The 26,878-nt window shown below is 33.0% G+C and overlaps 3 protein-coding genes across 8 annotated transcripts; 1 reads left to right on the top strand and 2 right to left on the bottom strand.

The window, feature by feature from the left end:
• The first annotated feature begins 603 nt into the window (after positions 1-603).
• Positions 604-8,091, top strand: LOC105140853 (scramblase-like protein). Its single transcript, XM_011047864.1, has 12 exons — positions 604-714; positions 808-1,178; positions 1,318-1,404; positions 2,099-2,140; positions 2,263-2,307; positions 3,360-3,425; positions 3,533-3,589; positions 3,697-3,758; positions 6,274-6,394; positions 7,087-7,164; positions 7,269-7,375; positions 7,645-8,091. Exons 2-12 carry the CDS (start codon positions 834-836, stop codon positions 7,673-7,675), a joined length of 1,041 nt encoding a protein of 346 aa, XP_011046166.1. The 5' UTR covers positions 604-714; positions 808-833; the 3' UTR covers positions 7,676-8,091.
• Positions 8,092-10,868: 2,777 nt separating this feature from the next.
• LOC105140852 (40S ribosomal protein S4-2-like) lies at positions 10,869-12,677 on the bottom strand. Its single transcript, XM_011047863.1, has 5 exons — positions 12,650-12,677; positions 12,476-12,553; positions 12,201-12,381; positions 11,658-11,755; positions 10,869-11,504 (listed from the first exon to the last, which is right to left on the bottom strand). Exons 1-5 carry the CDS (start codon positions 12,650-12,652, stop codon positions 11,073-11,075), a joined length of 792 nt encoding a protein of 263 aa, XP_011046165.1. The 5' UTR covers positions 12,653-12,677; the 3' UTR covers positions 10,869-11,072.
• Positions 12,678-23,217: 10,540 nt separating this feature from the next.
• Positions 23,218-26,783, bottom strand: LOC105140850 (uncharacterized). Of its 6 annotated transcripts, none has more exons than XM_011047857.1 (5): positions 26,524-26,783; positions 25,878-25,985; positions 25,110-25,243; positions 24,325-24,780; positions 23,218-23,956 (listed from the first exon to the last, which is right to left on the bottom strand). In XM_011047857.1, the coding sequence occupies exons 2-5, from the start codon at positions 25,902-25,904 to the stop codon at positions 23,542-23,544; spliced, it is 1,032 nt and encodes a 343-aa protein (XP_011046159.1). In that variant the 5' UTR covers positions 25,905-25,985; positions 26,524-26,783; the 3' UTR covers positions 23,218-23,541. The 6 variants fall into 6 exon arrangements, with proteins under 6 accessions (XP_011046159.1, XP_011046161.1, XP_011046162.1 ...); XM_011047859.1 differs by having other exon boundaries at positions 25,878-25,960; XM_011047860.1 differs by having other exon boundaries at positions 25,878-25,944.
• Between the last annotated feature and the right edge of the window lie 95 nt (positions 26,784-26,878).

Raw genomic sequence — 26,878 nt, 5'->3', positions numbered from 1 at the left:
GATAACATGAATGTACAAAATCACATATGAACTTGGATATTCAAATATTCAAGGTATGTTTGGTACTCAATTGATAATAAAATTATATATAAGATAAAATTAATACAATCAAAAACTTTGAGACTCGATTGATAGGATCATATATATATATATATATGTATATGTGTGTGTGTGTGTATAAAAGGCAAATTTGAAGTTTCACTTGATATTTATTATCTTTTATTCCATTCCTTATTTATCTATTTATCCAAACAAGGGAAGGGAATTTTATTTTTATTTTTTGATCATTCCTTCCCCTCCGATGTTTTCCAAACAAACTTTTAATCTTGACTAGTTGAATGCACGTGTTCTCACTGGCTCTTAACATAAACAAACGGCAGGGGCCAATTTGTTAATGCTTTGATGATAGGTTGAGCTCCTCGTTGAGAAATTCCATCGGCTCAGGACTGACTTGTCAAATCCATTATATATTGTGGACTGATTTGTAGTTATCCCAAAAAACAATTAATTTATTTTTATATTTTAATATTGTGTTAATATATTAATGTCAATATATTTTTTAATAATTTTATTTTAAAAAAATTAACTGTTACTACAGGATTAAACAGGCAATTACACGGCAACAAACTGTAACTGAAACAGAGGGAAGAAGAGAGAAAAATTGAAGAAGGGGAGCACAGAGGAAGAACTCAAGGAAACAAACCCACTTGTGAAGTCAGTTTTTTTTTTTTAATATATTTTTAATGAAATTTAAGTCTGCTGTTCCTTTTCAATTTCATTTTTTGTGTATTATTGTTTAATACGCAGGCGGCTCTGCCCTGCGAGAGTGAGAGATGAATTGGGCAAAGCGTTTGCATTTGTTTGCCAAGACTTACAAAACTGAATCTTGGATAAAAAATACCATTGCTTCTCACCGATTTGGACATACTAGTAATGTTACCTCCGATCCCCACTTGAGTAGAAAGTTTCTAGCGCAGCTCTGGGTTGCTGATAGGGAAATGGAAAAGTTTTCTAAAAGAAAAACAACCCAGAAAAAGATTGTTAAGAGCAAGGCGGCTGCTGCTGCTGTATATGATTCACACCCGGTTGGAAAATGGTTTTCTGATGCAACTGTTACAGAGAACCCCCCTCCCAGTCAATCTCTTTCTGGGTTTTTAGAGCCAGGATTTCCTGAGGAGGTGAGATGATTTTTCTGCTACTTCTTTTATTGCATATCTGATGCTTCTGTGTTGATTTATACTCATAAGCAGATTGATCCTTTTTTAGTTTAGTATTGAAATGAGTATGTAGATGACCAACTCTTTCTTGGTTTCTTAGGCACGGGTAGCACCTCTTCTGGCTAGGTCCAATTTGCTTATTACCAGGGATATAGAGTGGGCAAATCTTGTACTTGGTTTTGAGCAGGTGATTTTTCTCTACATTAGCTTCTTTCCACCTTCTTGCATTAATCTCATACGATTCTGTGGTTCAAGCTTTTAAAATGCCAAGGTATTGTCTTGTGTATTTTTTATTATATAACTTCACAATGCTGATCTTTTCTACTTTGATGTATGGGATAATTTGCTGTTTTTTTTTTTTTTATTCAAATATCAGACAACCGTAATTTGATTGGTTGCATGCAAATTTCTGACTTTTTCCCGATGGTCGGTGATTTCTTATGTTGCACATAGAGCTTTGATCCTGCCTTTATAATATCATCATGTCGTAATGGTAATGTTGCTGTTTCAAATGTCATTGAAGCTATGCATATTGTTATTAAAAAAATAAGGCATGGTTTTTATTACCGTCATATTTGGCTTTGTAGATGCTGACTGTAATTTTATGAGTTAAATGGTTGGCACTTGGCTATTGATTTACTCAGAATCTATATTTATCTATTGGTTCTTATCTTAATGTTTTTTAAGACTATTGTTGGTAACCTGCTTGTTTTTCTGTCCTCTTGCTGCATTGTGGTTAATTTTATGAGGTCTTTACCATAATGATTGATGAGTTATGTTTGCATGCTTGTATTTTGGAACTGACTATTAGTTTTGTTTTTTATATAGTTTGTTTTGGCTTTTAATTGTCAATATTGCTAATTGTATTATTATGATTGCAGGAGAACCGTTATGCAATAGTAGACGTGTGCTACCCGAAGTCAGTAAGTAATCACAATCACATATCCTTCTATATTTTTGAATATGAAATTAGTGTCTAATAAGAAAATATTGTTTTAGAATTGAATTCTCATCAAATTTGTAATATTTTATGCTTCTTTTGTAGCCTGTAGGTTTTATACGTGAGCAAAGTAATGTAATTGCCAGACAGGTATTCTTCCTTTCCCACTTGTATCCTTCATGAATTTTTACATGTTCTATCAGAATTCTGAACTTTCTATTGTGGCCCTCATGCTGATTGAATTTGTTTCTCCAAAGCTGCTAGTTTATAGAGGTGCCAATAGGAAAGCTGGTATGTTGCATGAAACCTGCTGCTATCATGCTCTGTCATGCCTATGATTATATTGAAATACAACAGTGTCTGCATGGTTTGATGAAGTTTCACTAGATAGAATGTTTTAAGTTGGTTTTAAAGCTTAATTTAGTTGACTTATTCAGAATATGAAATTGAAACAGGATAATGAGTTAATAGTCTTGGAATCATGTGTTTCGATCTTCTTAAAAGATTCCATTTAGGTTTACATGCTGCCAATGCTACATTTTTCTGGCTGCATCATCCACGTATGAATTAGGGCATTAGACATACTATTGTATATTCAATGTATTGTATTAGTGGGGTGGCATTTTTTCTTATAACTAAATAGCAGAGAGATTTTGGGTCGTCATTTTTCACAGTAGCTGATTGGTTGGGAGATGTTGTCTATGTTTGTTGTATGTGGGGAACATTGACAGAAAAGTAGAAAATTTCCTCCAAGTGCATATGGTGGGCGTTGGGAGAAGAAGTTAATGTAATAGCTTAAAAATATATGCCATGGTTGGTCTGAATTTACTTGTTCAGTGTGGTGTTTGTAGTGAAGTCTAATTTTGGAATTTTTAAGATTCCACTCAAATGTTGTAGGTTAGGATTTTGTTTGGCCTCTCTTTGGACTATCCTCACTGGTTGTTTAGCAGAGGCTTTTGGGGGGACAATTCAGATGGAGTGGCCAGAATTTCTGATATGATTCCTGTCTTTTCATGTTTTCTTTCATCTTGGAGGATATATTGCTGTCCTTGTTGTATTTATTTCACTTCTTCCGAAAAACGTTCCTTTTGTGTGTATGTATGTTGAAGAATTATTGCAGTTTATTCTTTATTTTGGAATTGAAATACTTGAAATTGTTGCCTTGCTCATTTAGGTTACTGATGCTTGTTTTTTTCTCACAGCTCCTTCGCCTAAGGCGCCCTTTTGTTGCTTACATAACTGATTCTATGGGTAATGAGCTGTTTAGGGTGAGTGCTTTCTACAGATTCTCCTTTGAACCATGTGACACCTTGCCAGGTGCTAGAGTTTTGGATGGGCTTGTTTCATCTATAAGGTTTTATTTCATTAAAATTAGGTCCGGAGGCCTTTCTGGTGGTTAACAAGCTCAATTTATGCAGAGATTGATGGTAAGGTGTGTCAATATAACATATCTCTGCTTTGTTAACAATGGGTTATGAAACTGTGAGAATGTAAATTGCATTCCAGTTTTCATTATCTCAAACATCTGTTCCTTTCTAGGAAATCGGTGTTGTTCACAGACGATGGCACTTGTGGAGAAGGATATATGATTTGTACTTGGGGTAATTTCTGCCATTGCCCAAGTCATTTTAATATTATTTATAATTGTAGTGTGCAATTAAGGTTAGTGGCCTTGCTGTAGGGGAATTTGGCAAAATTAATTAAAAAGGGACTACAGTAAGTACATTATGAAAACACAGTACTCTCGAGCTAATTAACATTGCTGTTGACTGCTCAACTTTTACAGAATTATCCCTTTAGAAAGCAAAATTTCAGAACTACCCCCTGGTAATTTAGATCCCAAATCCTACAATATTAGCTAGGAAAGTATTTTTTTAGGAGCCGGTTCCAGTTCAGGTTAAGCCAGCCAAATAGACACGCATGCTTTAGCATTAGGTTTCTCCCTTGTCTAAAACAATCACATAAAGATATATGAAATCTTTTTTTTGGTTTCTAGAGCATTTTGGAACTCTAGCATATTGAAAAAAAAAGAAAAGAAGAAGATATAATAATGTAGTGCAAAAAATATTTAGAAAAAATAGCATGGTTTAGAGTCGTAGATGACATATGTGATTCGTGAGTCGCAAGTGTCATTTGTGATTTGTGAGTTGCAAGTGTCATTTGCGACTCTCAAATTGTAAAATTATTGGACATAAGATTCAATAAAGAGAGAGGAGAGAGAAAAACAATGGAAAGAAAGAAAGACTTTGGAGGCACACCAAAACTCCTATGATAACACCACCGGTACTATTAAAAAGATATTGACGAGATGAATCTAACAATATCAAGAAAGGTCATCGACGGTGATCGGAGTGGGTCAAACAAGCAGCCTAAAAGCAAGTGAGCCCTAACACCTGTGGACGATTCGTGTGGCCCATTCCGTTCATCGCTTATGATCTTCTTTGGTGTTGTTGGATTTGTCTTGTTGAGATTTTTTTATGGTATTGGTGATGCCATTATCAGGATTTCGGTGTGCCTTCGAGTTCTCAATTTTTTTTAACTTTTTTCTCTCTTTCGTCTTCTCATAAATTATGAGGAGAAAGGAGAAAGAATAGTAAAAAAAAGTAAAAAAATAAGAAAGAAAATAACCCTAAAGGCACACTAAAGCTCCAATGACAACACCACTTGTACCTTAAAAAAATCTCAATAAGACAAATCTAACGACATCAAAGAAGGTCACCAACGATGACTAGAGTGGGCCACACGAGCCGCCCAAAGGTGTCAGGGCTCACCGATCTTTGGGTTGCTCGTCTGGCCCACTCTAGTCATTATTGGTGACCTTCTTTGGTGTTGTTGGATTCATCTTATTGAGATCTTTTCAACAGTACCGGTAGTGTTGTTATCGGAGTTTTGATGTGCCTCTAGGGTTTTTTTTCCTTTTTCTCTCTCTCTCCTCTCTCATCTATTTATTGAATCTTGTGTTTAATAATTTTGCAATTTGAGAGTCGTAGATGACACTTGTGACTCAAGAATCGCAAATGTTATTTGTGATTTTCTAAATTATGCTATTTTCCTAAATACTTTTTGCACTATGTTAGTTTATCAATATTTTTTTACTATGCTAAAATTAAAAAAAAAACTCCTGGTTTCTGCATCAAAAGCCTTAAACACATCTAACGGCTCTACTGAATTTATGTAAACCACTTCAACTCATTTGCTTCGCACTAAATAGCTAGCAAAATGACAATCTACTTCCATGTGCTTATTTCTTTCATTGAAATTGTATTTGAGGAGACATAAGTGGCTGCTTTATTTTCAGAAAACATCTGCATTGGCTTGTCATATAAGAATCTCTTGTAATATAGAGGATTTTCTACTAGATTATCTATAAATTAGAAAATAGATTTAGTATTAATCAACTCGTAGGGTTCACTCTTTATTAAGATATATGATTTGATTCTGTTCTTGATTCCCGAGAATACTCTCTTACAGGAGAGACCTGACCAATATCATTTACATGCTCTATAAGCCATAGCTATATGCTCTCCCTCAGCACTTCAACTTGTCACAACACAATCAGCATAGGAGAATCCTACATTGTTCAATGGATTATTTCTTGAATAGTAGCCCTTACCCAGGAGCTTGAGAAATTTTAAAATCTGTAAACCTTCCCAATGAGATTGTAGAGGACTTTGCATGAGTTGATGAAGCACTCAAAGACAAATGTTATATCAGGTCTAGTTATTTTCAAGTAAATAAGTTTCCCAATTAACATTCAATAATTCTAGGATTATCAACTCAGCATCTTTTTCCCTAGACTTCACATTGGGATCCATTGGGGTTACAGTTGGTTTGGCTCCCTAAAGTACCGTCTCTTATAACAAATGGGCAACATACTTCCATTGCGAAAAGCAATACTTTACTATGGTGTGTGCATGTGTCATTCATTTCAGCGTTAGATTCTTTGTTGTACTTGCTTAACTTGTATAGATTGGATATAGTGTTTCCTTCTATTGTGATTTGTGATTCTATTCAATTACTGCTCTATCTAGTGGTCCATTGCCTTAAACCTTAATTTCTTACGTGAATCCATTTTTCTCCCATTTAGAGAATATATGCTAACAATATTATTCACAGAAATAAGCAGTTTGCGGTAGTTGAAAATCCTGGTTTATGGAACTGGACCTTTACCCTCAAGGACATTAATGGGGAAGTGCTGGCTCAAATAGATCGTGATTGGAGGGGTTTCGGATTCGAGGTTGTCTCCATTCCTTGTAACTGATGTTTCCGACTATCTAGTGGATTGTAATGCATTTTTTGTTCACTCCCATGACTAGCATCTACCTTGAAATGTGTGCTCAGAACTTGTTTCCTTAAGAAAACTTAAGGTTCATATTTACTTTGGTTCTGTAACATGATAAGTGGGTTTTTTTTATCTTAATATTAGTTTTGCCAGGGATAAAAGCTGTATGATGACATATCCATGCATAGATAGCTTCATGTGCCATAAGTTACATTGTTATGATTCTTATCATTATTGCAATGCAAATTACTTGTTTGGTGAATATGCTTACAATATTGATTGAAGTGCTTTCCTTCTTTATGAATTGAACTTTTTTTGATAAAAAAAGATTGAAGTTCTTTTGGCAGAAAAAAGCCAGATTTATGATAGAATTTGATCTAATACATTTGCTATCAATAGCAAGGAAAACAGGTTTTCAAAAATTATTCTATAATCATGAGACAATAACAGATCTTATTAATACATGTTCATATTTTTATCACCATACTACTCAGCTATGACTTCCCCATCAAGCATTGTAACCAAAGTAGAGTTTTGCTGCCAAGGTTTTGGCCAGAAAGGCTTTAATTGTTTGCTGCCATCATTTTATGTTGCTTCAGCAGCTGAATGGAAAGTAAATGTTCACATTTTTTGCCGATGCAATGTAGATCTTTACTGATGCTGGTCAGTACGTGATAAGATTCGGGAGTTCAGATCCCAACTCGAAAATTGGCCCTGCTAGAACGGTAAAATAGCAAACTGATCTCACTATACTCATAACATGTTTCTCTAATACCCAATTTTCATTTTATGCTTTTTGTCTGTGCTTGTTTTTCCTTGTCCTCCACAGATTCAAGAGTTGGAAGTAACCCGTCCACTGACTCTGGCAGAGAGAGCTGTAGCTGTTGCTCTTGCTATTTCATTGGATAATGATTACTTTTCAAGACATGGTGGCTTGTAAGCTTGTTTGCTGAATTTTTACAGGGACTCATTTTATATATGTGCATTCTGTTCTCATCATAACAGCAAGATAATCTGGATATTATAAATTTCTGGTTTGATTATCTTCAAGTTCAGCTACTCTGATCCATTCCCTTGCCTCCTCTTTTTTTTTTTTGTTGGCATTCCTATTGAAATTCAACTTTGTTTTCTTCCTTGATAACGCAATTTTTATTTTGTGACCTTGCTTTGAATATATATTGATGACCCTTTTTTTTTGGTGTCAGTGGACTTCCTTTTGTTGAAGTTGGCGAGTAGATTCGAGCGTGTTATAATTACTGAAACGTTATGGTTGGTTTCCAATTTATGTAGCATGAGGGTTCGTTGACTAAGACCAAGGAACTTGGAAGCTCCTTCAAGGATTTCTAGCAGAGATCTCCGCTCTTGTTCCCTGTCATTTCAGCGTGTTTATGATTGGAACTACCCATAATAGTGAGTGATCTCTGTAGCCTGTGAGAATGTATTTGACTGTTAAGACCTCTAATCTGATGGAGGACAGTTTTGGGGGTATATTTTCATGCGGTTTCCCCGCACTGTCTCTCTCTCTCTTTTGAATTTCTCTTCTTTTCAAATGATGGATACTCTTGTCCATGCATCTTGCTGTTGATGCTTAACAAATTAGGAGCCTGTCTCCCTCTCTTTTTAATAACACCACCCATCATTCTTTCAGTGAATCTTTTCTTGTTGCGAGTGTGCTTACCTTTTTTTTTTTGATAAAAAAGCTGTTATTTTGGTGATGAACTGACGAGTATATAACTGATACCGAGTACCTTGTAACTTTGTTCTTCTATTGTTTTTTAATGGCAATTTAGTTATAGGTAGAAAATCTGGGGAAGTTTTTCCTTGAGTGCACTTATAGCTGGCCGGCATTCGAAGTAAAATAGCTGAAGCAGGGCTGCATGGGGCATGGCTCTCATTGCATCTAGTCATTGCTAAAATGAACTAGCGATCAAAAATATTTTCACTTAAATGGAATTTTAATTAATTAAATTTTATTTTCTTAATATGTATGATATTTTCCCTATAATTTTTCCTCTGTGTAATATTCTTTCTCTCTTTTTTGCATAATCTCTCGTATAATTTTTTAGTCCCTCTCTTTTTAGCTCATTGTTCTCTCTTTTTCTTATTTCACTCTCCAAACTCTCTTTTTTTTATTATTATTATTTATATTACTATCATAATAAAATAATTAAATTCTGAAAATTAAATAACTAGGGGGATTAAAACGAGTTATAACATTGTACATGATATTTGCTATACATGAACTGATTGGCATGTAAATAATGTATTGACAACGTATTGTAAAATGTTCATGTTATTATTTTTAGAGATATATTGGACATTATTATCCATGTCAAATTATCATGTAATATTTTTTAGAAAATAAGAAGAAATTAAAATTAAATGATTGTAGAAGAAGTTAAATGAGGATCCTCTAGGTTACAAGTCAACCCGTCACATCAAGCATTTTAAGTATTAAATTATGTATTTTGATTTTGATTTTTTTTAAATTTGGTTTTCTCTCACTTAATTTTTATTTTTATTTTGGATTATTTTTGTGAATTTGTTAACTTAGTAATTATCAATTTTTTTCCTTTAGTTCAATATTTTGACTTGGGCTCTCAATGTTTTAATTTTTAATTTTAATTTTTAGTTTTTTATCAAATTTTAATTTTTTTTTAACTTTATTTTTAGATCTATAATCTTGATTTTTTTAATTTTATCACTCAAGTTTGCTAGTATTTTGTTTTTACTTTTTTTTTGTTTATTAATTTTTTTTTAATTTTATCTTTCATTGTTTTGATTATTGAGAATTGATAGTCATTATTTTTGTACAATTTTCTTTCAGTGATGTAGAGTCATTAATTTTATTTTTTAAAAAATACATTTACAATACTTAAATATAGTTTTATTATGTTTAAAAAAATAGCTCAAGCCCTTAGTAAAACACGGACAAACTAGTCAGGGATGTTTAAATGTGATAGATATTATTTTTTTAATTTTTTTTTAAAATATATTAAAATAATATTTTTTTATATTAACATATCAAAATAATTTAAAAATACTAAAAAATATAAATTTAAAAAATAAAATAAAAATTATTTTTTAAAATTATTTTTAAATCATCAAAATAAATAACATCAAAATTATTAAATACATGAGGATAATAAATTGTAAGTGTAAGATGTACGAGAGTCATTATTAATGGAGCAAACAGCTTGTAGCTGCTTCGCTCTCAATAAAATGTGAGGGAAGCTTACCTTGTGATTGCCTCACTAACATGCTTGTCAACTTGAGCTCTTTTTTCCAAAACCATTTATCTACATGCCACGTTGCTTTACATCACCATTAAAGTTTGTTTAATTTTATATTTTAAAAATATTTTAAAAATTAATATTTTTTTATATTTTCATATCTTTTTAATTCATATTAATATCAAAAATAATTTTTTTAAAATAAAAAAAATATAATTTTAAGTAAAATTCACTATGAAAATCAACTATTTCCTGTCTTTACATCACCATTTATCCCCACGCCAAGACCCCAAGTGGTGCATGCAAACCAGCAGCTGGTTTGCTGCACCTCGAAAATTGGCCAACAAAGAGATGCAGCTCCATATCCCAGCATCGAACCTCCTAAGATGGGTGCTTTAACATCTGCTCTTGCGGACTTCAACTTGCTAACATGCCTCAATCCTTTTCTGCAAGAAACTCAGGTGGCATAAATATTGTCGACTCACAACCATAAATATCAGAACTTATTATACGTAAGAAAGCTATTCTGTTGAGGGTCATTGGCCAGACCCCAAGCCAGTTCAAGCATTTGCTATGGTGTTAGCACGGGGATGGTTCTTTTGAATCAAGCCATCCAGAAGCCTGATTGTTCTTTCTATAGATTTGAACCAATAGAGTCCAGCCAAGTTGGAAAGAGAGTGATTGGTTTATGTGTTGTCAACGGGTTCTCTTTGCCTTGTTTTCTTCTTCTTCTCGGCAGTGTGGTACCAGAGCCCCTAAAACTGCCTTGGCTGCCATTTTACCTACTTCTGCCCAAGCTTGTTCTCTTGTGAATTTTCTTTATTTTCTTAATGCGATGCATGACAAACAAGTCTGTGATATTGCAACCTCTATCAAACATGAAACAAAAACATGGTTTCAGGGCTTGTTTCTCTTGCTCTCATTACCGAAGATCGATCAGAATCAACAATTCAAAACCTATAGAATCATCAGGTGGCAAATACACAGCCAATCACAACGAACGCGGGTCAAAAGACCACAAATCAGCAATGTGGAAGGAAGAAAGCATTGCTATGGCAACCACTTGTAGTTTTGAAAACATTTCTCAATGGCTAGTAAATTCCAAACACCACCCAGAGGAAAACCTCCGGAAAAAATCCTTAGTTTTAGTTCGCGAAGCATGACAAAATTGAAGGAAAGGGAAAAGGAAAAAATCCTTGCACAAACAGGCAGCGTAAGATTCCTCAGAATGAATATTTTTAATGGTACAGAAAACCTCATGCCTAATCAGTCACATACATCCCAAAAGTTTAAAATGAATGTTACAAAACAAATATGCTTCAAAATTTTGCACTAAATTGTGCAAACAAAACAATAACATAACTAGCCCCGGGAGCATAATCCAAGGAAAAATCATAACTTCATGCAGCAGTTTGGGATGCTGCAAGCCTCTTTCTAGCCTCCTCAATGATAGACAACTTAATACCCTTGCCCTTGGGAAGAGAAACCCATGGCTTGGTGCCCTTTCCAATGGTGAACACATTGCCCAAGCGGGTGGCGAACTCATGGCCAGTGGCATCTTGAATATGAATTGTCTCAAAGCTTCCCTTATGCTTCTCCCTGTTCTTGATTACTCCAACTCGGCCTCTGTTCCTTCCTCCAGTGACCATTACAACATTTCCCACGTCAAACTTGATGAAGTCTACTATCTTGTAATTCTCTAGGTCGAGCTTGATGGTGTCATTGGCCTTGATGAGTGGGTCTGGGTAGCGTATAGTGCGTCCATCATAGGTGTTCAGGTAAGGGATGCCTTTCTGACCAAACTGAATAGACCGAACTTTGCAAAGCTTAAACTGCACAAGCATTAAAAAAATATAACAACAAATTCAGAACCGACCATGATACCATTATCGGACATGAAACTAAATACAACACATCTACCCTTCAGAAAACAAAAATTATCAGAATTGCAGCAACAAAACCACAGAGCCAAGAGTATCACAAACCTTGGCCTCATCTTCTCTGAGGGAGTGGAGACGGAAGCGGCCTTTGGTGTCATAGAGGAGTCGGAAGCTCTCGTTTGTCTTTGGGATTGATACAACATCTATAACAGAGATTGAAACTAAATGAACAGCCCATATGAAGAATGCAAAATTCGAGGGAGAAAAAAAAAGGATCCTATGAACAAAAAAAGGGCAGAAAGGGACTCTTAACATCTCATCACATCTAATGACCACTTCCAAACAAGTATTACGGAAAGATGGCAGGCAAAGGCTCTTATAACCTACTTAATGTTCACTTGCCAACAAGCATTTTCTGTATTGCATTCTCAGGCCACAATTTATTAATCATATCATGCCAACCAACAGATAATGAATCAGAATAACAGCAAGTTCATCCATTGCTCTAATTGTGATAAAAACTTCTAGCTACCCATCTAGAACTAACACCAAGTCATTGAAAACACAAACTCCAAATCCCATTTCGAAGATCCACATAAAAAAAAATCATAAAAGTTGTAGGAGTAAAGAGAGAATATTCGCACATACCCATGAAACCAGATGGATAGGTTTTATCTGTCCTGACCTTGCCATCAACAAAGACATGTCTCTGCATCAAAATGGCAATTACTTCACGGTATGTGAGAGCATACTTTAGCCTGTTTCGCAGAATAAGAATGAGAGGCAAGCATTCTCTAGATTTATGGGGTCCAGAAGATGGCTTGGGTGCCTGCAAAAAACAAGAAATCATCGAGTCACACACAAATACACCGCCAGGGAAGAGGGCAGGGCAGGGTTAAAGATTAAAGATTTTGATAACATACAAATGCACCACCAAGTTTGTCAAGCATCCAATGTTTAGGGGCATTGAGCCTCTTCAAGTGCTTCTTCAATCCTCTAGCCTGTTATGCGTCATAAAACCAATCACAATCAGACCAAAAGCACATAGACCAGGACATTAGAAAACACAAAAAAGTTCAAATAGTGTTAACGCTAACCATTTTGCTTCGCTGAGCTCTGCCGCGGCTTCCGACACTCTGGTCTGGCTGGTTTAAAGCGACGCAAAAACCCTATAAATTCTATCGATGGGGTTGGGTCAGATTATAATTGTTATTGGGCCCATCATTACATGGACTCTTGTTTGAGCCCGACTATTTTCCTTCGGCAAGTGTCAAAACAACAAAACAGAAATTCCTCAAATCCCAAAACAGCAATACTAGAACATTTCTCCTTAATTGCCATATTAAAATTAATTTAAAATGAAAAGGATAAAATAAAAGTCATCATTAATTACCCTTCTTAAGCAAAATCATTGAATTTTCTAATGGAGGTAATATAGTTTTTTTATTAGAATTTGTTTCTCACTATCAAATTAATGAGGAACAAATATGTTTTTTATTTTATTTTATTAGCACATTAAAATAACTTAATTATTCTAAAAAAAAAACATTTTGCTAGCTTTGAGAGGCTTTTTAATCTTTTTCATTTTCAAATCACGGTAGAATGACCATATTATCTTAAAAAAAAAAATTCTTTAACTTGCATCTAAAGATATTTTTAAATATTAAAAAAATAACAAGTAAAATATTGTCTTAACTTCCATGATCATATAAGAAGCGTCGTGATATATATATTTTTTTTTTATGAGATGGTGCGTGTAATAGTTTAAGAGATAATGTATCATTGGTTGTTTCTCTTTTTTTTTGTTTTTTCTTCTTCTCCTCATCTTGAAATTCATGTTAACCATTCAAGATTTTAGAGTTGTCATTTTAATTAATTTTTATTTAAACTCTTATTCTTATTTTAGAGTTTTTATTTTATTTTTTTTATATCTTATTTTTATTCTTGATCTTTTTATCAAATATCAACTTGTTTTTAATTTCATAATTGGATTCATAATTGCATTTGTTATGTTTTGAAATTTGGAGCTTGGATCTCATTTTTTTTATTTTAATTTCTTGCGTAATATTTATCATTTATGTCCTTAATAAAAGCATGCATTTTAATTCCTAAACAAACATCCCTACAATTAAAACATTGGATACTACAAGAGATCAATAGTTCAAATGTTACAAATTTTAAAATTACTATAAATTTATATCATCGTTAATTTTAAAGATTTGAGGAACCAATCGAGATGTATATAAACTAATTTGGATATTTACACTAAAATAAAAATAAAAATAGCTACAATATGATGGATGTGTATTATGGTTGCTGAGCTACGGATGGTTCGTTGTGGTCTTAAGTTGGCAATTTCAAGGGTTTGTAAATGCTTTGAGGTCGGATTAGATACATCATGTATTGTTCGATTAATGATGTGTGGGATCTAGCCATTATCATTCTCATTGCACCTTGATTTAAGATGTTCGAAGTTTAGTCTTGAGAAAGGCATTTAAGGATTTTTAATAGGATTTAGCTATTGTTTAAGCTTTTATCCTAGCTTTTGTACTAATAATCTAAGATTTCTATCTCCCAAATATTTTAAGGTTTCATTCCTGATTGGATTATGAGCATACGTGGTGTTCACACACGCACACACATATATAGTGATTTATCAAGCATGCATATAGAGAGGGGGAGAAGTTTTGTAGTTTAATTTTTTGCGCAAGAGTGTGGGAATGTCGGTTGAATGAGGTCGAGCGAAGATAGTGGGAGAGTATGGGGGTGGTGGAGTGATAATTTAATGTATTTATTTGTATTTTTCATCACTTGTCTATCAATCTCCATAAATCGATGAGTTATGAATTTACAAATCTTATCATTCATCTCATTTAATTGAAAGCAAAGGACCACACAAGTTTTTTCTAGCTTTTTTGGGCCAAGCAGAGGGACAACCACAGTTATGATTTCTTTTTCTTTTTTTTAACTTGGGTGTTGATTGATTTGTATATATATATTAACTAATTTTATAAATTTTAAAGTTGATAATTATATAATACTCTAGTGATATTAAGGGAATTTGAATTTTTGGCTATTGAGAAGCAAACTCAAGAACTCTAACAACTTTATGAAATTTTATTTTTTAAAATATTTTTAAATTATTTTAATACGTTGATTTTACAAATAATTTAAAAATATATTATTTTAATATATTTTCAAGCAAAAAAATCTTTTAAAAAATTATTGTTATTACAACCACAAACACCATATTTAACAGATCTATGTTTACTGAAATTGAAATTAATAGTAATATGATCCATTCATTTAGTAAAATCTAAATTTATTAATCATAAAATTAACAACATGAGTTTCTCCATATAAAAAATAACTACGAGTTATTTTTTAAAATGAAAAAAAACTAACCACCAGTTAATTCCGAAAATGAAGATTTTAACGATTGAAATCCAAACCAACATCATGAATCATGTTAGGAGAGTAATCCATGGTATGCATTTACGCATACAAATAGAGATTTTAATTTAATTTATCTTTATTTTCTCGACGATAATAATATACATGAAGGAACCTGTATATTAATTAAGATTAAATATCTTTTCAAACGATAATATATATATATATATATATCCAGGGTATATAAAAAAAGAATATAATGAAATTCTCAAAATATTGATCCTAAATTCATGTCCGAAAACAATAAAGCCACGTCAAATCCTTGAGATCTATTTTTCTTTATTGTCCAGCTCTCCGTCATGCACGCATGCTATCCTGCTGCAAGTCCAGCAACTCCCCCACTTGTTGCTTGCAAGTTGCACAGCAGGAGATAACCACAACGACAACTTGCATGAAATTAATACTTCTTTAACACAAGACCTAGAGCTACCGCCCTGCCCCAACACGTACCTCCTAGGTTTTAATCTGCCCGTTGCCCGAAAACCTTGCACCAGGGTTTGCCCTTGAAGAGCTCAGAACCTCTGTATAAAAGCTCGCTAAGGCCCTCTTCTCTATAGCCTCTCTTCTCATCCTGTTATGTCTGCTGTAGATTTCCTTCCTTCCTGGTCTTTAACATCCTGTTTCTTTAGTAGGAAGTCTCCTCCTCCTCTGTTTGTGTGTGTGTGTGTTGATCGGTTATGTTCTTGCCTTTTTACTGACAGGGCCATACCTGGTACTGGCATTTGAGGGCAATTAACTCTGAGCTTGACTAGCTACACAGCGAGAGGCTTAAGTCGTAAATCTCTGAGTTAGATGAACTATAAGTTAATTAAACGAGTATATGTATTACCATGTTTTTTTCTTTTTCTGCGTTGAGTGCACATGATCATTCTTGTGTGTTAACGATGAATCTCAGTTATATGTGCAAAATACTTCCATCCGCATGTGACTCATTGTGAGCAAGGCGGCCATCTTTTGCGCACAGTGGAAAAGAAAGCACCACTATTTATGGTGTGCTTTTTGCTGTTCTAAGAGGTTGTGTATTGCAAGGTATACATCAACCTTTTAGATTAGCATACATTTATGTATTAACCAAATTGTCTTTATTAATCTCCCTTGTTCTGATAATCACTGTGATTTTCCATGGTTTTTAGTTTATTATAGCAAATACTCTAAACATAATGGCCATAAATCTGTGTTTTTTGACCTCAGATAAAACAAATTTAAATGACACATGGAAGCAGAGTAATTACCAGGTGGCGTCAACTAAATTTGTTACGCAGCGAAAGGCTTCATTATGCTAATCCCCACTTTAATGGCAGATCTTTACACTGATTGACAGATAAGATGGCCTTTAAATTGGTATTATCTTCTCCATGCTTGTTTTGGCCAACTGGTGATATCTAGATGTAAAACTACCCAACAGGAGATCTGTTATCTTGTCCGTCATGTCCCAATCTGTTCTCATTCTAAAGCCAAGATGCTGGTAATTGATAAATGGATCCGACTAGTTAGACTCGAGGGTAATAACATGACTGCAGTATGGATTCAGTCAAAGAAACAATATAGTAAAATCAAATTTAGTAGTAATTATTATTTCTAAAGGACAGAAAACACTGGGATGGAAGCTCCCCACATGGTTACATTTTGAAGTTAAAAAATGCTTTAATGAGAAGCGCACAAAGGGGAGAACATTATATGAAGGCAACCTTTGGACGCTTCAAAATGTCGATTACTCGTTCTGGTGAGAAGATGAGTTCATGTGTATACATTAGCCAAAATAACTTTTGAAACACATTCTACAGTATGAAAAATCTTGAAGGAATAGGATCGGTATACAGGTAAATATGCGGCCGATGACGGTAACCAAGTGCTGTCTAGCATCTTGATCGTAAGATCAGAAAATGTGAAAGAACAGTAAATTGCAGAAATTACAGCATTGCAACTTTTAGCAACACATCTCTCCACTCTCCATTATATGTTTCACTCAAATAACCCCACTAGTGCGATTTTCCACCATGCTTGAGTCTTTGATATCCATTGAGCTCGAAATTCTCACCATATCCGAAGCGGAGCTCAAAGAAATTAAGAACCTACATGTATATTAGATTTACCTGAATCAAGCGCCAGCATTCTATTCAGCAAAGCGAGGACAGCCATACCTTCTCTTCAATGTTCAAGCATCACTCTGCAGTCCTGGCAAAGTCAAATGGGGAGTAAAGGTTCTGTCATCATTTACAGCAGATTCTTCTTCCACTGGCCTCCTTAAATGGTTTATTAGCAGAAGAAAAGCCACAACAGCGCAGCAGAAAAGGAGCTTCCATGAAGAAAAAATAGAAGGAAATCTGTAGATAGAGAGTAAAAGGATGGATGTTCAAAGAAGCATATACATCTTCCAATTATACCAGAAGCACAAGGCAAAAACTTAAAAGAAATGGCAATGAAACATAGAGGTTTGATGTACAAGCTACTAATCATTCTAACACCTTCACAGCCTAATATTCAGAAATGCCAAAACACCGAGCTATTTATTCCTCTATTTGCTGTCCATTATCTTGAGAGCCACAACATTTTTCCTGCTCTTTTTTTTTTCCGTTTGCATTTTTGGTGGATTGCTGACTTACACCAGTTCTTAAACCTTGCATCAACGTTCTTCATCCATTCAGACTTACTGTCCTTCCATTTTTTTCAGATATTCATCTGTACAATCATCACAGTGGTACATTCACTATGTCTTCAGCCTCCATCTCTGCTAAATAAACCCTTAAAGACCATTTCTTATTTCTTGAAACAGTAATTGTTATTTAAGTTACAACAGAGACATCACATCGTAGAACATTGATAGAATCCTCTAATACCATCCTCCCTTTATATATACTCTGTATCTCATCTTCCAAGTTGTTAGCATCAAGTCATCAACTGTCACTTCTCCTTTACAGCTGTCTAAAATAAATGTCAACAGAAATCTCTAAGATTGTCCTTGGCTCTTTGCAAAGAAAAACAATTATATGTGACAACATAAACAGGAAGATCGACAAGACCATACCCGAAAAGAAATCCGTGAAGAAACCTAAAAGGATTTGATATGAAAGCTGAAGTTATAGTTTATTTTAATTAATCTTAAATTATTATTTTTTCTTGCTTAATTTAAATTTTTTAATTTAATTAATATTTTATTATTTAGAAATCAAATGAATTTTACTGCTTATGAAGTTTTAGTTAAAAATTCTTTCCTATAAAAAATTTAAACTATTTATAATAAATAGAGGATGTCTAGTTTTTTTTTTTAAAAATATTTAGGCTATCATTTAAATTTAATAAAAATATTAGTGAATTTTCTCTAGATTTCTCGATCTTTGATTTGAAGGTTTGAAAACATTATTTTTATTTTTATATTGCATTAGGTGGTATCAGAATAGATTAATATCCAAACTGATAACGAACAATAAATAGAATCATGAGATAATTGGTGACAATCATCTTTATGATAATGATTAGGGAATGCAAGCTATTTAAGATTAGCTAGATTGTTATTCAGTAATGATAATAACTTTAAAAGAGAAAGTGCAAATCGAGTTTGGCAACATCAACTCTAGATTTTATAGCCTTACATTTAAGCTTTTAGACACTAGAGTTGTATGAAAACATGAATCGGGAAGAAAAGAGGCACATGTCGAGAATGACACAAGTGACACTTATCCCTGAATCAATTTGTGCAAATCCCTATGGTTAATATGACTACGCATATTCATTTGATAAAGAAGATTGAGGTATGGTTATTGGAAATAATATATGATCAAAAATATCATTTAAAGGTTAAGATTTATTCTTTTAGTGGTAATTCAAAAGTGGAAGAGTCTTTTAATTAGTTAGCTAAATTTAATCATTTATATGAGTATACAAGAATTTCACATTCAAAAATGAAAAATAAAATATAGAGTTTAAATGAAAGCATGTGGCCTTAGCTTGGTGGGATAGGCTATTAAAGACTAGGAGGCGAGAGGACATAAAACTTATTAAAACTTGAGAACAAATAAAATAGATGTTGAGAGGTAGATTTTTACCCTCTAATTACGATAAACTTTTGTTCCTTCTATTAAATGTGCACGCGCAACGTGGTAGAACATCGGGGTCAAGAAGTCGTCACCTAATTGTTTGGTTTATGGTCACTAGGAGATCTCAGTGGACTTGTTTTATTTGAAATTTCAAGATAAGAAACTAATTGTGGTTAGAAAAGGTATTGACATCCTTAGTGTACCTTACATGAAGTTGTTCAAAGATTAAGATAACTTAACTCCTAAGAGGGAGACGAATTAGATATATCACTAAATTTTATATTTAATACAAATTACTTCAAGTAAATACAATAACCAACAATATAATTAAAGTAACCAACAATATAATTAAAGTACTTAAAGTAAAGAGTTAAGGGAGAAAATTCACAGACTTGTTTTTAACATGGTTCAACAAGTTTACATCCACATCTTAAGTACTAAATCGTACTTAAATATTGTATTTCTTAATTTGTCCAAGCTTTAAAGTACAATTTTCATTTAATTAATCCACACCAGACTTTTTACATTATTTGAAGAAATCTCTCTTCAAGATTTTTTCTTTAGTGAAATTTCCTTACTAATATTAAGAGTTTTTACCTAACTCTTAGAGGTTTACAAGGATAATTTTGTTTTCACAACAAACTTTCTCAATAAAGTAGATAATACAATTGAAGTTTTAATATCTCTATAGATCACTAGATAATATTTATAGGAATGAAAATGTTTAAGTACAAGAAAAAAGAGATTGAATGCACTTTATGCTAGAATATAAAGGTTTAATAGCACAGATTAGAGTATGAACAAGGATTTAATGATTTTGTAGTAGTTTTACTCTTAAAATAACTTGTATATCATATTTGTTTGAATTGTCTTGCAAATCTTATAATTAAACAATGTGTATGTGTATGTGTGTTTTTAAGAAAAATTAGTTGTTTATAACCATTATTGTTCCTTTGAGTGGACTATAGAATTTTCAAATGTTCATCATTGATAATAAGCGGTCGAACGATTCATTTGGTAACCCCTAAATAGTCGATCTGTTCATACAAGATTTCAGAATTAACAGTTTAACCTAGGTGAATTCTTCTAATCATCCAACTTATATTTTATTTGATTATTATCAATCATTTAATGCATACAGAGTGAAGTGTATGAGTTCATTTTGATTGTGCTATTAAGTAAGATATATAGATTTACATTTAAGCACTAAAATTAACATTAATTATATAACTTCATTTCTTTGCTTTCTTCTTGGACTTTCGAATTGAGATTTTCATAAAATCCGTTATGTTTATTGATATATTATTTATATAAGATCTATTTAGAATTTATTCTCGACCATGCATATTATTAGTCTATTTTTCATTTTATTGTTATCACCAAAATATATAGAAACATGAATGTGTAACTCTAGAGGTCAACAATCTCTTCTTCTTCTTTTTTATAATGACAACAAACAGATAGCTTTGATATTAAAATGAGTCTCCCTGCAATGCAATATATACGAAAATTTTATCATTTTATCATAATTTAAGCAATGCAAATAATTAGTATCTTTAATAATGACATGTATTAAAAAAAATCAAATTTCTCCCTCTAAATATATCTATATATTTTTAAGCGTATCCCTTTTAGCAATGAAATGCACCACGTGCAAATTATTCATCTCTATCTCTCTTTGTTATTAACAAAAATACAAACAATACAAAGGTAATAAAAAAAAGAATTCTCTGACAATCATAAATAAAACATTCATTTTATAATCTCTAAAATTATACAAAATATCCATTATAAGAAGAAAAATAAAACATAAAACATATTGCATATCGCATATGATCTAATACACAAAATCTAGGGATTAAGAAATTGTAGTGTTTACCCATTTATCAAGCATCATATAACTTTTCCTTTTTAAATGTTATATGTTGAAGACCTTTAACTGGTTCATTTTTAATTATCTTGAAAAGGATGTACATGCTAATGTGACATAGTTTTTTTTGTTAAAGAAAATGATCATTAATACTAACAATAAGATAATTTTTTATTCTGATGCATGCATGCATCAATTCTTGTAGACATTTTATTTTCTATTTTCTATATAGATTACTTTATCATTTTCAAGAGTTAAGCAACATGCATGTTGATAAACAATTTTATAGTTTTTATCACATAATTAACAAAGCAAATTATATTTTAAGCTATCAAGAAGGAAAACTTTTTTAATAGAATGAAAATATTTACCTTTATTATTGTCAACTCTAATTATTTTGTTTTTTGAGTTGTCTCCAAAAGTGACATTTCCCTAATTGATTTTGGAAATGCCTGAGAATAATGAGTCATCTTCGGTCATACGTTTTGAGCAAGCACTATCCAAATACAATTCTCCATACTCTCTTGATTCCTTGTTTTTACTTTTAAATGTCATAAAACACATGTTTGTTACATGTTCTTTTCCATAGCTTGAACTTGAATCCAAATCATCACTTCAAGTAGCTTTAACTATCTTTTTATGATAACAACTCTTCTTCTTGTTTTGAAGAAGTTGACAATCTGCTTTGATGTGCCTTTTTTTATTGTATTAGAAATTTCTTCTTGCTGCTGCTATTTAAATATGAAAAACAAAAGACAAAAATAAAAAAAATAAAACAAAAAGGATTGAATATGAAAAACCAAAAAAATATAAGGATTAAAGTTCATTTTTCAATGTACAATAGAGAAATAAAAGGTAAAAAACAAAAAAGAAAGACCCAACAATGATAAATCGGCCACTGTATACACCTTCTAAAGTGCACGGAGCATCCCATGTGCTGGTGCGTGCACAACATGCACTAAAATCTTTTCTGAATAAAATGATATTAATTTAATATTAATTTATAAAATTACTTTTTTTCAAATTAACAGTCACCCAAAAAAAATCTAAGGTACCCCTGATTTCATGCTTTAATTTTTTTTTGATAAGAGGGCATATGTATAATTTTACTATATATATATAAAAAAAAGGGGGAAAATACACCTCTCTAATATTGGTGGTTTTAATGGCTTGAGGGGTTTTTTTTGTCATTATACCTTTTATCAAAACACTGAAAATATAATAATACCCTCAAAAAACATATAATGACTGAATTGACATGTAAAGTGACGAAAACAAGCCTAATTCAAAGACAAGCATTTTTTTTTTGGAAGGGCAAAACAGTTATTTTGTTGTAACGGTAAATAGGAAAATGTGAGTGGGGCAACAAGGAATTTGCCTTTCATTTTTGTTGTTTTATTGTGATTTGTTTCTAAGAACTCAATGTCAATTTCACGGGGAAATAAAGACATTTTGCAATGTTTCTCATGCTTGATTTTACAAAAGATTGTTCCGGTTTCCTGTTTTTTCAGAGATACAAAATTAAGGAAATGAGTGCTCCCACATGTTAGCGCCACGCCAACTATTTTTTCCTTTCTTTTTATTTGCTCCTCTCTTCTCATGTATGTTTTAGAATTTTTTTTTTTTTAATTTAGTGTCTAATCATTCAATAATAATCTTAAATTTAGACCTAAATTTCATTTGACCCAAGTACAAAGATGACTCAATTGAAAAAAGAATAGGGATTAAGAACAAAAATGAGTTAATCATTCACGTAAATATATTGTAAATATATTGTGGTTATGTCTATAACCCAAGTTGTAATTTTCGTGTTAAACCTGGGTTGACAGGAAGGAATTTATTATATCTTTTCATTAAAATTAAAATAGTTAAATATGTCATATATTTTTTTTTTTAATGTCATCTCATATTTTTATTTGGATTGCCTTTATCCTAGTAAATCAACTTAAATTGGTCAATGTTGTGACAATTCCTCTAAAGTTAATTTAATGCTCAGCCTATATAAATAATCAGGTCAGAAAGTTTAAAGGTTAGCATGTTTGGACAATAATGGCATTGTCAATTCCGCACCCAAGAAAACGTCACTCAAAATTTCTTGCCTATATAAATAATACTGTTTTTACCCAGTATTAGACTTCAACCAAGTTAGCTTTGTATGTTATGAGAACATCCCTAATGTTATCAAAAATAAGCTCATAGGAACGTTCTTGACAACTCAAAATCCATAGCTGCAGCAAAGCGCTGACAAGCAGACAACCAAGGAAAATCATCCCATACTACCATTTCTATTTCTTTTTTAAAAAAACATAGATGTTATTGAAAACATACAAATTCTCATTAATAACCGAATAATAGAGTTGAAAAACTTTCATGCTACTATGGAACCTCAAAGAACATAATACAAAAAGGAACAAGATGACTGGAATCTCGTGCAAGAATGCCCTATGAAATTACAGAAATCAGAAAAATCAGCTTCTGTTATGATCCTTGACTTGCCTGATGATACTAGAAGCCCAGCTAAAATGGGATTGGCCAGCACTTTTTCAAAAATCTCAAAACTCTTGAAACATTTTCCCAAAGAAACTCCAACCTCGACACTTTGCCCTCGCCTAAAATTTTAACATTACCAAATCTAAATCAGATTAGCCCTCTTTAGAAACCTGATTGCCCTACAGTAGTAGGGCCATATAGATTCCACATAATCTAGGTACTTCTCCATCAACCACTCTTGCAATTCCATCATCTTTTTTCTTGAAAACTCTTTGCGGTCCAAGTTCTTAAAGCTTTGCAGAGGTTGCAACACACGAGCTTGTATGTCTTCTTTGAGCTTCCCTTGTCTGATATAGCCGGAGGCCACCAGATAGTAGGTAGGTACATTTTTGATAACTTTAATTGTCTGCCTAAAGCTGAAAACATAGAGTGCCCACAAGCCCTGGAGTAACTTGATGTAGAAAGCAACAATAAGGGGACCCAAAATCCACAATGGAGTCAATTCCTTTGACACTCCAGCCCCATACATCACATTGACGGCCAGGAACAAAGGAATGCTGAAAACAAAGCAATGCAGTTAGATGCTGCCAGAAAATTCTCAAGAAAATAACAAATATTAAAAACTAAACCCAGAACTGCTTACATAATGGATCCGTTTAGAAGTCAAGCATTGGAAGAATTCTTGTATTGTTAATAGATTATCATATATCAATGTAGCAAAAGGAGCTCAGTTGATAAAGATAAATGAATACTGTTTCTGCTGGACAAATAATTCAACAAAACCTCATTGCTTCACAGCAGTTGAGTCGGCTAAATGGTGAATCCTTTTTCTTTGATCTATGTTTGTAGCCATATTTTTCAACAGAACAAGTAATGACTAAAATTATTTTTTCAATGACCATGTGGAAGAAGCAATAATACTTACAATGTCAGTATGGGTATCTTTATTGTTGCATCCAGACTCAGGAAGTGATACCAAACTGACTTTACAATATCAACTCTCTCCTTATTTTGGGTGGTATTTTGAGCTTGTTGCAAGTCTTCCCTTGGAGGAGGTCCTTCTTCCAGAATCTCATCCGCAACTTGACTTGGAGACTGTGTGCGCAGCATGCTGAGCCATTTCTTGAATAATTTATTAATAGCAGGGGATCCTGCAATTCTTTCATTTGCTTCAGAAGTATAGGAAACTGGAATACTATGCACCTTCGAAGAGTCCATCATGGTCTCTCCACTTTCTTTTGGCACATAAGAAAGTTTAACAGATTTTTTTGAAACTTTGGATCCATTAGCTCTGCCTCCTGATTCATCATTTTGTGCACTGCCTTTAAAAGCTGAAACTCTCAAGAGCTTTACTTTGGGTCCATGTGAGAAAGCCCCTGCACTGTGGAAACAATGCAGCTCAATCTATATGCTTGAAATTCATTAGATATAAACAGAATACAAAAGTAATTTCAAAGGACAAGTTTGTGCCAATCACATAGTCCATTGATAGAGAAGCATAAGAAAAATAAAATTCTAAATTATCATTAACCAAGAAATATTCTTGAATTGCACATCAATAAGTAATCAGCCAGAGCCAGGAAGTTTTGTACCATCCTTCTCAGAACAAAGTAAAACAAATAAAACTGACTGCAAAATCCAATATTAAGCAATTTGGATTTGCAAAGACAAGCAGCTGATCATGAATTCAATTATATAGGAAAATTTTACCTTAAACGAAGACTGTGTTTTACTGAAAAACACATATCTTTTCTCCCTACCATCTGAAGTTCTGTTACACGTTGCTTCAACTTCACCCCTTTGCTCCAAGATAAAGGCCTTGAAGGCAATGTTGCATAAGAACCCTATGTGCAGCAGACAAAGCAATATGATGTTATAATTACAGTATATAAGAGTGCTAAACAATGGAGATTGCAAAACAATGTGAAAATATGATGTTACAAACTTGAACTAGCATAGTATGGGTGAGTGTATATGTTTAGCTTTTTTCACATGCACCCAAACACTTTCAACAAGGCAAGTACAACTGCTGTGATACAAGCACAAGATACTATCAATTTCACTAAATTTCACGTCTCAAAAACATGGAAGGAAAACCAATTAAAACAGTTGAATAAATCATCTCAGCTACCTAGAGCATTTTAGCAGAGTAATTCATCCACTACATCATCAATTTAAGTATATCTTATATTAACACAGCTGTGTGTACCACACAAATGACTGATTGAACTTCCATAAACCCAACAGGAACATGTATCAACACTCTAACCCTCAAGTTTAAAAGAAAAATAAACGACAACTGATAAAGCTCCCTTAGTCCCTTTAATATACACAAAAGTCCGTACAAGCAGAATTGATAAAATGACATGATAATTTGATTGCTATGGATTAAGGCCTTGTTGACTTGAAACTAACAGGGGAGAGAAAACGGTAACACTCTTGGAGCACAAGCTCTGCACAGAATTGTTTTATAAGTACCTGCATCTGATGGGTTACCAATGCCATTTTCTCCACTTCAAGCACCCACTCATTAACTCAACAGCGCCTTATTCAATACAAAGCAACAATGCCTTATTCAATTCAAAGCTAAAAAAATAACCAGAAAGATATCAGCAAAGCTGAAAAAAAGATATTTTTTTATTAGAGGCATCACTAGGATGAGGCATCAAAAACACTCATAATCCATTCAATTGCAAGAAACCGTAGGAAAAAGAAAGTACAAAAGTTTGTTTGTTTTTTCTTTTGCACTGAATCACCAACAGTTCTATCGTCATTAGCTTCAATAAACAAAAAGAACAAGTTGAATTATGCCTTCAAATTATCTGAATTAACCTCGCTTTATTATTTTAGCGAAAAACCCAAAAACTTCAAATTCCTCTCCTTTTTATACCTTCAAATTTCTGAGCAGCAACCAAACAGACAAATAAGCTAAACATAGCCACAGCATCCCTAACATTCACATAAAAACTAGGCAAATGCAGAAGATTCAAGCTTTTCCCAGAAATTTTCATGGCAACCAAATAGCAAAGAACCCACAAAGCAAAAACCCTAACCAAAGCAAGGTAGAACAGATTGAAGCTAACAAGTAAAGAAAAAGATAGAAATTTGATAGTAACACACTAACCTGCCCACATGAATTCATGAGGATAGCTCTACAGAAAGACAACCTTTATGTGATAATTTGATTGAAAAAGAGAAACCCTTCTGTTATCTGAATGAATTCCTATGGATGGATAGAGAGAAAGAGAGGTATCTCTTCCGTATCTCTTCCCTTGGTGAATTTTTATAAAGGGGGCTTCTTTTTCTATATATTATTAACAGACTAACAGTGGTCGTGGATAATCAATTTCGCACCGCACCATAAAAAAAGTGAGTGAGGAGGTTTTTGGCTACGGTTCTTTATTTTCCTTTTCCCAATGGGAATATACAAGAACTGAAATAAAATAATATTAGGAGTGATAGAAAAACTACTGGCTGGG

Source organism: Populus euphratica, unplaced genomic scaffold (genome assembly GCF_000495115.2).
Source record: "Populus euphratica unplaced genomic scaffold, PopEup_1.0 scaffold145.1, whole genome shotgun sequence".
Taxonomy (NCBI): Eukaryota; Viridiplantae; Streptophyta; class Magnoliopsida; order Malpighiales; family Salicaceae; genus Populus; species Populus euphratica.
Note: the sequence above shows the minus strand (reverse complement) of the source record. Positions and strands in the feature narration are given on the sequence as shown.

Coding starts and splice junctions, on each gene's coding strand:
- LOC105140853 (XM_011047864.1), top strand. CDS start 834: ATGAATTGGGCAAAGCGTTTGCATTTGTTTGCCAAGACTTACAAAACT. Junction 1,405..2,098: donor TTGTACTTGGTTTTGAGCAG/GTGATTTTTCTC, acceptor TTATGATTGCAG/GAGAACCGTTATGCAATAGT. Junction 3,759..6,273: donor ATATATGATTTGTACTTGGG/GTAATTTCTGCC, acceptor TATTATTCACAG/AAATAAGCAGTTTGCGGTAG.
- LOC105140852 (XM_011047863.1), bottom strand. Junction 12,382..12,475: donor ACAAACTTGGTGGTGCATTT/GTATGTTATCAA, acceptor TGTTTTTTGCAG/GCACCCAAGCCATCTTCTGG. Junction 11,505..11,657: donor TCAGAGAAGATGAGGCCAAG/GTTTGTGATACT, acceptor ATGCTTGTGCAG/TTTAAGCTTTGCAAAGTTCG.
- LOC105140850 (XM_011047857.1), bottom strand. CDS start 25,904: ATGGCATTGGTAACCCATCAGATGCAG. Junction 25,244..25,877: donor TGGTAACCCATCAGATGCAG/GTACTTATAAAA, acceptor TGCTGCACATAG/GGTTCTTATGCAACATTGCC. Junction 24,781..25,109: donor AAACACAGTCTTCGTTTAAG/GTAAAATTTTCC, acceptor TTGTTTCCACAG/TGCAGGGGCTTTCTCACATG.